We start from the raw sequence: 11008 nt of genomic DNA on the forward strand, positions 1-11008 counted from the left end.
TTTTTTTCCTACCCACCCCCTCCTGAAAGCTTTTCTCCTTGGCCCTCTCCTTTTCTGTCTTCAAGCTTTGCTGTTCAGTTTGCCCATCTGTACATCACTCAAGGAAACCTCTAGCCTGTCTTGAGATTTCCAGTTGGCATCTCAAATTCAACTTGTCTAGTGTGGAGCTCATAATCTTCCCCTGTGCTCAACCTCAGGTCTTACCCTTGTTTCTTTTAATGGGACCATTATATATTCCCCTGGTTATCAAGGCATAAAGTCCCGAAATTGTCTTCAATTCCTTCCTCTCTGACATTCCCCACGTTCAATCGACTGCCAAATTCTGAAGAGGCAATCTTCCCAGTGTTTCTAGAATTTCTTATTTCTTACTCCACTGCCATCACTCTGGTTCATGTCCTTGTTACTTTTGCCTAGATTATTTTAATAGCTTTTAGCTGATCTTTCTGCTATAATCTATAGACCATGACTAGATTAATCTAACACAATTGAGTTCCTATCTGTTCCTGTGATGCTCCAAAACCCACTGCTTATTGAATCAAATTCAAATGCTTCAATCTGGTATTTAAAGCCTTCACAAATTGACCTAAACCAAACTTTCCAGTCTCATTTCTCTCTGCTTCCTCAGAAATGTACCCTACACATCAGCCAAGCCTGAGTACTCAGTATTCCTCTAATATATTGTTCTCTGCATTTGTTTATGCTTTTCTCTCTACCTGGAATGCCTGACTTTCCTCCCCATCTCTACTTTTTGAAATCCTACCCACTCATCAGTAGACAGCCAAATGAATTTTCCTGTATGAAACCTTTCCTCATTCCCAAATCCCCTCATCTCTCACCTTGTAACCACATAGGATTTCATTCTCTTTGAATACTCCATTCCACATTGTTTATATTTCTCATATGGAACCTATATGTAAAGTTTCTTTTCTCTGCTAGGTAATGAATTCCTAGAGAGCAGGATCTTTGTCTTTTTAATCTTTTTATTCTTCAGAGCATCTAGCAGAGTACATTTCATAGAGAAAATATGTTATTAAATATAAACTGCATTGGTAGACTGGGATATGTCTCTGGAGTAGAATATGTTACTAATTCAGAACCTAGTATAGTTTCTTATCAACAATAAGAAACCTCAATGTCAGTTCCTTCTGCTATACTTGAACATAACCAGTCCCTCCTCAAAGCCTGTGGCCCAATTATGTATAGAGCAAGGGTGGTGAGGGTGGTGAGGTGGTGAGGGGTGACGGTTTATTTCTCTATGAGGGAAATTTGGACTGTGTTGATGTTTATAAACATGAGAGAGATGGGACATTTTGTGCTTAAACCAACTTCCCCTTTTCTGAGAAATTCTTTCTTACACAATTCAGTAATCCAGTTGGCTCAGCCCTGCCACCCAGTGGATAAATTAAAGTACTATTGAGATCCTTAGTCCATACAGAAGCTTTTCTGAGACCTGAAACTTGACCCAGACCACTCCCCTGAGTGACGAAGATGATTCTTTGATCCTGAGAAAGGAGCAGAGGAGGGAATATGGTGTTCGTGACTGAGAGGAAGAAATTACATATTAAAACAGTTTCCTGTTTTTTATCCATTTAACTGTACTTTCTATGTTAATAGCATTTTATAAATGTACATAGAGCTAAATATACATGTGCATTATAAAGCAATTGCACAAACATTAGATTCTCACTAGATAGGCAGGCAGATATTTTGTAGAAAGGAATATTGCAATGTAGAGAGCTCAAGTGACTTTAACTTCACGCAATTAGGACAAAATTCATCTAATTTATGGCTCAAAAATCTTTCCACTAGAGCATCTCTTATCCTTTTAAAAAAAAAAAGTTATCTCCTTTGTAGAGATTTCTCTGATTTCTACAAGCAGATTTAATTGTCACTTTCTTTGTATTCCTAACAGCATATTGGACATACTTATATATATTATGAATATTGATCATTTATCTGTTTATTTGTCTGTTCCTTCCTACTAAACTGAGTTTCCCAAAGATAGGAACCATGTTGTCTTATGGCCTGGCATAGTTTAGGTGCTTCAAAAATTCTAAATAAGGGTAAAAGTCAGTCCGTAGAGGATTATTTTAGCCTGATCAGCTAATGTGTAGCATATTTAGCCCATCCCTTTGCTCATCCTTCTGGTTTTGGCTTCTTCTCCAGCACTGATGGTATTCTCCCCAGGCTTGGTCGTGGTAGATGCAGGCCGGTGATCTCCATAAAGAGAAAATTAAACCATGGCAGAACATTTTCTGTTCCAGGTGCTACAGTTTCAGCAAAGGACCTTTCGATTCTTCGCTGGGGTGAGACAGGGTTGGAGGGCAGGATGAAGACACTGATTACTTTTTCAAAAAAATCCAGCTTAACTAGTTCCTCATAGGTAGAAGTAGAAATGCTGTATCAAAGACCGATTACACAAAACCCTTGATACTAAAAATATTGAACCAGTAGCAAAGAATGATTCCATAATAGCCCTTCAGTGGAGGCAGAATCCAGTTATCTTTCCTGATTTCTCTTTCACTTTCTCAAAGCCCACCCTCCATTCACACACAAATTTTACCTCAGGAAACGTATGTAACTTATTTCTTCTTCTTAACTATTAGGAGGGTGATGAATAATTTGGTGTGGGAGTAGGCAGAAAAATTGAGGAAGGCCTACTATTTTCTAATGTTCTACCTTCCTTCCTTTCCTTAGTGCTGGTGCAGTTTCTTGGCACTGATTTTGAGAACGTGTACTTACTGGACCGTGGAAATTATCTGTTTCCTTGAGAAGAAATGTGGGAAGGAACTTGCCATGAAGTATACAAGGAGGGGTGAAGTGGGTAAGAAGGGGGTTGGGTAGACCTGAGAAATGGTTGAGGTGTCCACAAGTATAAGAAGCTAAGGGAAAATGCTCAGGACTGGCCAAGGTGGAAATGCCCTCTCTTTTTAAAATCAAAATAATGTAACATAATGAAGTTAAAAATCACATAATATTTGATGCTTATGCAAAAACCCAGCAGTCCTCAGTTCACTCCACTGAGATAGTCTCTTCCAATTATTTCAGCTTTTTCATCTGGTATTTACTTCATATTTCTAAATTATATGTTTCTTCTTTTGTTTCTTAATTTAGAAATATTAGACATATCTGCTCTTTTTTTTGTTATAGTATTTGAAATTTTAAGCATCTTACATCACATTGTATCCCTACCTTCCTGTTCCTCCTACCTCATCCTCCTTATAGAGTTATATAACAGTTTTGGCCAAATCAGTAGTCATTGTTTACATTATTATCACTGTGTAAATAGCATCAATTGTGGAGCCAAGTAGTGTATTTTGATTGTTTTGTGTCCTGAACAACCCTTTGTTTGTTATGAAGTTATAATTATTTAAGCAATTTATTTAGTTTATTATGCACCTATCCTCAGTTTATGTCTGAAATGCCAATTCTGTCAAATACTTACTAATATTTTCTCTCAAATGGTCAACAGATCAGATAATCTAAGAAATTAATTTTCTTTTTCCTGAAGGCTTGCTCCATCCCCACTGGGTAATTCTTTTTAGTCATCAGTACTATCTGCTGACTGTGAAGTGAAGTGAATTGGAAAGACAAAACTGAGGCACAGGGTTGATGTTTTTAAACCAGAAAATGTCCTTTCTGTGATCTCTGACCTGGAGAATGACAATCTGGAGGAAGGAATATGGTCCTTGTGATAGGAGTAGAAGAGAGAGTGTACAATATTTAAATATTCTCTTTCCTTTCCCCATCCTCCTCCTCTTTTCTGTGTTTTCCTAGAAGAAGGAAATTCTGTTCTAATCTTCCTTTTTATACTGTGGTCATTCTAAGCCTTCGACTGATCCACCAAAGGAAGAGGGAAATGCAGGCTACCTATTTTTATAAATTACATGTTTATTGGGTATACTGGATGTTTGATGAACTGCACATATTTGAAGTGTGTATTTTCATGGCTTTTGAAATGAAATCACTGCCACAATCAAGATAATGAACATGTTACTCCAAAAAATTTCTTCAGGTGTCTTTGTAAACCATCCCTCCCTCCCTCCCCCTGACCATCCCCAGGCAACCATTGATCTTTTTCGTGTCACTATATATTAGTTTACACTTTCTATAATTTTATATAAATGGAAGTATACAGTATGTAGTCTTTTTTGTTGTTGTTTGGCTTCTTTCACTTCCATTCTTATTTTGAAATTCATCATACTGTTGTGTGTATCAGTAGTTTATTTCATTTTATTGCTGAGTGATATTGTATGCAAGTCATTGTGCAGACACATGTTATCATTTCTCTTGTATCAATACTTAGAAGTGGAATGTTTAGATTGTAAGGTAAGTATATGCTTTTAAAGAAACTGCCAAACCATTTTACAAAGTAGTTGTACTATTTTAGTTTCCCACCAGTAGCATGTGAGAGCTTCACAATTTGCCAACACTTGATATGGTCAATCTTTTAAATTTTAGCCATTCTGGTGGGTGTGTAGTGTTTTCTTATTTTTTTAAATTTGATTTGCATTTCCATAATGAGTAATGATGTTGAGCATTTTTTCATGTGCTTATTTTGAGCTCCCCATTTTTAAATACTCCATTGGTAATAGGGTTAACCTAAGTTTGGGCAAAGGAAGCAGTGTTGCATGACAGGTGCCATAAGAGAATCTCACTCACCAATTCGCTATGAAATTCTTCTTAACTTACTTGAAATTCCCACACCTGAGGGACAAAGTTACGTACTCTTTTGAGTTAAGAGAACCAATATAAGGAGCAGTTTCTAAAAAAGATGTTTTGAGTTAAAATGCCTAAGTTATCTGTAAGTGAAGACAGCAATGGCCATTTGAGAGAAAATATTAATAAGTATTTGACAGAATTGGCATTTCAGACATAAACTGAGGATAGGTGCATAATAAACTAAATAAATTGCTTAAATAATTATAACTTCATAACAAACAAAGGGTTGTTCAGGACACAAATTTCCTTCAATTTTCTTCCATTAGAACAGATTGTTTTCTAGATTAGCTAAAGGTCATATAGGGACTTCCCTGGCGGTCCAGTGGTTAAGACTCCTGCTTCCACTGCAGGGGGTGTGGGTGCCACCCCTGGTCAGGGAACTAAGACTCCACATGCCTCGTGGTGTGGCCAAAAAAAAAAAAAGAAAAAAATTGTAGAGACTGTACTTTGTGGGAATGGCAGAGTGGCTATGGTCCTTAAGAGAAGGCGGAGAGACCGGAATAGAGGATGAAGAATTGCAAAAGAGGGCCTCCCTGGTGGCGCAGTGGTTGAGAGTCCGCCTGCTGATGCAGGGGATACGGGTTCGTGCCCCGGTCTGGGAGGATCCCATATGCCGCGGAGCGGCTGGGCCCGTGAGCCATGGCCGCTGAGCCTGCGCATCCAGAGCCTGTGCTCCGCAACGGGAGAGGCCACAACAGTGAGAGGCCCGCGTACCGCAAAAAAAAAAAAAAAAAAAAAAAGAATTGCAAAAGAAATTTGAAATGGCAGCCCAGATAGGACCCCCTGTCTGGTAAGCAATGGCTGGTGTGTATATGTATCCTGGGGGAGTTTGCTCAGGTGGGTGAGACTGAGAGAAGAGGGATGAGACAGGGTGAATACACAATTATGTTAGGGAGGGCAGGCCCTAGATAATGGAGTGCCTAAAGGGGAGACTGAGACCAGAAGCAGTCTTCATAGTTTTGTTCAGAACAGAACTGTTACTTTAGAACATCCTGAACTAGAACAGCTTCTATTTTCAGTCTTTTCTTCTACAAACTAGATTCCTTCAATTTGGGGCCTTTCCCACCCTTTTCCAGCTCTCCCTTTTGGGTTTCATATGATAGAAGAAGAGAATAGTTTTTGTGGTGGCAGCCACTGCCTGCAGCTCCCCTTCCCTGCCAAGCTCCACAACCAAAATCTTTAATGGCTGTTTCCTTGACAGCATAGTTTTGTGGTTTAGAGTTAGTTAGGTCTCTGGAGCCAAATTGCCTGGGTTCAGTCTCTAGCTCTACCATTTATTAGCTGTATTACTGTGGGTAAGTTGCTTAATCTTCCTGTACCTCAGTTTCCTTGTATAAAAATAGAGATAAGAATATTACCTTCCTTAGAGAGTTGTGAGGATTAAATGCATTAATAATTTTAAAGTGTTTAGGGAACCACTGGTGGTCCAGTGGTTAAGACTTGGCGCTTTCACTGCCATGGGCCCAGGTCCAATCCCTGGTTGGGGAACTAAGCCATGCCGCATGGCCAAAAAAAAAAAAAAAAAAAAAGTGTTTAGAACATTACCTGGCAAGTTTTAAGCTCTCAATAAATGTTAGCTGTTAATTGAATTTAAACTCTTTGGCCCCACTTTCAAGGCACTTCATAATCTGGCCTCTGTCCATCTACCCTTCTATCCCATCGCTTCTTGTCTACTTCATGTGAGTTTTGCTGATTTCCTCACTGAATCATGAATCTATGTGTAACTCCAGATGGTGTCCGTTGCCTGGAAGGTCCTTAATTCAAATCCTACCTAATCTTCAAAGATCACTTCGAATCCCATCTCCTCTACTACCTCTTATTATATCTTGAGTTCTCATCAACCATCTTCCCATTTGGATTTATAGTACCATAGAATTTAGTGAATAATTACACGCTCATCACTCCTTCATGTGAATCAGTTTTGTCTCTCTAATAGCCTGTAAACTTCCTGAGGGCAGAAACAATATCTGATACTTCTGAGCCCTCTTTCAGTGGAGTGAACACATTGTCTTTATGCCATCTTAAGCGTCTGTAAAGAGATTCAACATAGGCAATAAATGTGAAGAATTCATAACTTTAATAACAGATTAGTTAGGGGTGGGGATGATAGTTTCTTTCCTATCTGTGCTATTCTCCAAAGACAGAGATTCCCTTCACCAAAAATCCAGACAACCCCCACTTCATCTCTGAACCAAGAAAGCAGAACACATCTTACCCACATATACTTATCAAATAGACTCTTCTCCCTATCATTTCCTCCTCTTTCCACCTTCCAAGAGAAAATATCATTAGATTTTGAGTTTCTGATGGGTAATGATCATCTCTTTCTCTTTCAGTTCTTCTCTATTAAAGGTCTCAACCCTTAAATTTTCTACTGATGGTCAGAACCCCATAACCTCTAAGCTTGTAGGGGTGATCTCAGGAGTAGATGGACTGGAACAATTTGCTTACTATAAATAAGACTGGGAAAATTAGTGAAGAGCCCCTACTGAGGTCTGGAATGCAGAAACCTTGCCCAGAATCCTCACTCTGTGATCATTTCAACCCTGGACTGCAGCCTCTCTCACTGTAGATAAATGTCACTGTTTCATGTGTCTCTTAGTCCCCACTGTTTCCTTCAGTGATTCTTTATGTTCTTCCTTGCCCATCTCTATCCACAAATCACTTCTAAACCAGTCATGAGATTTCTGGCCTAGTTATTGAATGCAAAGCCACAGAACAAAGACCCCAGAAAGGAGTGGGGCTAGGAGGGTTGCTGAGGAAAGAGGAACCCCAGCATCCGAGGGGAAGAGGTGCAGTTTTTCCAAGTCTGGCAGGAAGGCTCGGGCATCCTCCAGAGCTGCCTGAGCTGCCACAGTAAAGTTGGGGTCACCAGAGGTTAAAACATCAAAGACACAGGAATGGAAGTAAGCATCTTCTACTGGCAGCCCTTCCTTGCACAGCTGTCTGGCAGTATCAATGGTTATAGCTCCCCGACGACTGCGCTCCGAGCGTGAGAGTCGCTGACTTGGAGGGCATCCGCCAACGCAGAGCTGCAAGTCCTGCTCAGCTGAGAAGGCCCTGGCCACATCCTCTGCTACTTTGATGGAGAAGGAGAGCTGCCCAGCTGTCTGCCGAATGATTATAGTTGTGCCAATGTAGGCAGCTCGGATCTCCACATGGCTCCCAGGGTTAGCAGTTCGAATGGATAAACTTGAGCCCCCAGGTCGGTCACCTCCATTGATAGAACCATCTTCAAAGGCTGCGGGAAGATTGTCCACCTCAGCCTGGTAGACCTTCTGATCAATGCATTCCTGCATGTTCTTAAATATAATGGTGAGCTGTGAGGGCAAGAGGGAAAACAGTTTATTTTGGGCTCAGTACATCCTACCCGCTTCCACCAGTCAGGCCTCATTACATAGTCAGGGATCTGATCCCAGCAGAGATGAAAGGCTTATCATGGTTCTCACTCCTTGATCCCTTCTTTATGTTCCAATATTGCTTTATCCCTGCTCAACCCCTCTCTTTCTTATTTGGTCTCAACCTCGGAAACTCCCACAAGAGAAGGAAAAGTTTCCTTTCTGTATCTCCTCAACCCAGGGCTCCTCAACTTTCCTCTTTCCAAATTTCTCTTCAGTGTTTTCTGCATTGGCGTGAAATTCCCACTGAGGGAAAGTGATTTACAGGAGCGAGTGTTTGGTAGGAGGGCGTGATTCAAGATGTGAGAGCGGTTGAGGAGGAAAGGGAATAGGGAGCATTGCTGAGAAATAGTGGCAATGGCATGGGAGTGGTACCCTGAGGTGACCCTGGGAGGATCTGGAGGAGCAATTGAGTCCCTGACCTTCCGGGTGGTGGTGGCGTTGGCCCCCGCTGCCACGGGGGAGCTGGTGGCCTGGACAAAAAGGAAGTCATTATCCAGCAAGGGCCAAGCTCCTTGGACACGGCACGTGTGAAAGTGGTGATGGAAGCTGCGCACGTGAGGGTCCCCGAAGGAGGCGCAATGCAAGAAGCTTGGGGGCTGACCGTTCAGCCGGAAAAACCGGCCTTCATAGTCACAGGGGTCCGGGGCTGGGGGACCAGAGGAGCGCACCGGGCCTGCGCCTGGAAGGGCTGGGCCCCGGGGTGGGGGAGGGGCCGTGGGGCCCTGGCGGGAGCAGTTGTGCTGGATCATCAGGTCTTCGATGCCGTGCACAGCAGAATGGAAGGCGAGGTCCCCGCGGCAGGTGCGGGCCGTGCGCCGAGTGCAGAGCGCGTAGGAGCGGAGGGCTCGGCAGAGGCCGCTGGAGCCCACCCCTCCACCCCGGCCTCCTCCTCGAAGGGCTCCTGGTGAACCCCCACCTCTAAGGCTCAGAGTGGAAGATACATACTCAGCATTGCAGCGGAGGATCTTGCACTGAGAATGAGCTGAGGACGGAAGGGAGAGAGGATTGTGAGATGGTCCCCAGATCCCCGCTCAACCATACATAACTCTCCCAAACCTCGTCAGGGGATTCCAGCCGGTCCTAAAACCCAACTGAGAGCCTTCCACAGTCCCCAGTGCACAGCCGCGAGCCCCGAGCCCCCAGCCCCCAGCCCCCCAGCTTTCTAGTCTTGTCCTCTTTCAATCTTGCTAAACATGTGTAAGCCCTGCTAGATCTATTCTCCCTGTGGATCAAGGGCTTTCCCAGTGCCCTTCCCCAAGTTGAATGGAGAATAAAATATACCTATCTGAGAGTGGGGCGAGTGACTGGAATTCCTCAACACCCATCTCTTCTCACTCACCCAAGCTCACATGCCCACCCCTACATAGCAGCCTACCCCCTAGATTCCCCAAACCCTTATCTAACCCTTCCTTACCATGTCCACAGAGGAGCAGCAGGAGAGTGAGAATGCTTAGAGTTGGGGGACTGCCATGGGGGCACCAGGGACTAGGGGACTGGCCTGGATCCCCCATACCTATCCAGCCAGGTCCCCCCAGGTTCCGGTTCTTTCCAGCTGGTGACCCTCCTACCTAGTGAATTTTGACCGGACGTCCTGTAAGGGACTGAAAAAAGAAATTTGGCTGGGCATGGGGAAAGAGAAGAGTTGAAGATTGTTCAGAATCGTGTGAAGAGAATCTCGGGAGATCAGGAAAAAGATGAGCAGACTGGAGTTTGGGGAGAATGGGGCTCCCTGAAGTAAAAGCAAGGCTGTTAAGCCTCTGTGCCCTGCTCTTGTGGCCACTTTCAGGTCCCTTATGCAATACCCCTAGGTGGGGGTGGAAGAAAGGTTGAGTGAACTCAGGGGGGCAGAGTCCACTGTATTGCCCCATTCTGAGCTACCAAACAGCAGAAATGTCAAAAAAGGAGGAATCATGTGGATAGATCAGATCTCAATCATACCAGTGGGCTCCCCAACAGAATTAGGATCTGAAAATACTTCAGAAACATACCTCTTATTTGCCCTTCCCTATCAGGAGGGGACACCCTCCAGAGGTCATTCATTTATTTTTCTCCTTTGTGTCAGAATTTTCAGCGAGAAGGGGTAAGGGTGGTATAACCATCCCTGTTCTCTAGAACGTCAGTATTCAAATGAAAAGGGAACCAGTCTCTTTCATCTACTCTAGAGAGCAAAAATTATAATCCCTCTCTCTCAGGGGATAATGGGATGCAAGCCAAGCATGCAAATAAATATTTGTTTGTAAGTCAACATTTCTTCTTGTATTTTTCCAAACCTCACTGAAGAACCACTCTTTCCATTAACCTTACCTTGCAAGTTTAGAAGTTCTCAATCTTTTGATGAGAACAGAGCTTGGGGAGAGGCTAACTCCCTTTTGCCAAACTACCCTCTCCTGGGATAAGGATACGATTGAGGGAGAGTCATGCAGGAGGAAGAATAGGATGATGGGACTAGAGTTGTGGGGAGAAATCATTTACAACAAGGAGTAACCCTCATCCTTGGAAGCGCAATGTGAAGGGCACTGCTAAGTAGGAGCAGGATAGAAGGGTATCAGTGACTAATCATCTCAGGCTAAATTTGGCCTTGGTGAGAAAAACACAAAATAGGAAATGTGGGACACATATTAAAGAAGGAGACTTCATCAGAAGTCTTGAGGTAACAAGATAAGAAGAGAGCTGACTCTCAGAGGAGAGACGGAGGTTTAAATTTCTAATGGCCAGAGGCCAGAAAGAAATAAGACAGAAGGAGAAATGGAGGTTGGGGCACCTTGGTATGGGAGAGATCCTAGCTTTTGGACCAGAGACATCCAAGTAGATGTCGTAATTTTATGAAATTGTAACTTCAATTCTAACTCCAAAAGCTTATTAAAGGAATTGCAGTTTCATTTTGA

The 11008-nt window shown here is 42.9% G+C and overlaps 1 protein-coding gene across 1 annotated transcript; it reads right to left on the reverse strand.

The window, feature by feature from the left end:
- Positions 1-7418: 7418 nt before the first annotated feature.
- HJV (hemojuvelin BMP co-receptor) lies at positions 7419-9649 on the reverse strand (the record flags this gene model as incomplete). Its single annotated transcript, XM_079696690.1, has 3 exons — positions 9538-9649; positions 8543-9105; positions 7419-8042 (listed from the first exon to the last, which is right to left on the reverse strand). Exons 1-3 carry the CDS (start codon positions 9632-9634, stop codon positions 7419-7421), a joined length of 1284 nt encoding a protein of 427 aa, XP_079552816.1. The 5' UTR covers positions 9635-9649.
- Positions 9650-11008: the final 1359 nt, after the last annotated feature.

The sequence above is a fragment of the Hyperoodon ampullatus genome (genome assembly GCF_949752795.1).
Source record: "Hyperoodon ampullatus genome assembly, chromosome: 2".
Taxonomy (NCBI): Eukaryota; Metazoa; Chordata; class Mammalia; order Artiodactyla; family Ziphiidae; genus Hyperoodon; species Hyperoodon ampullatus.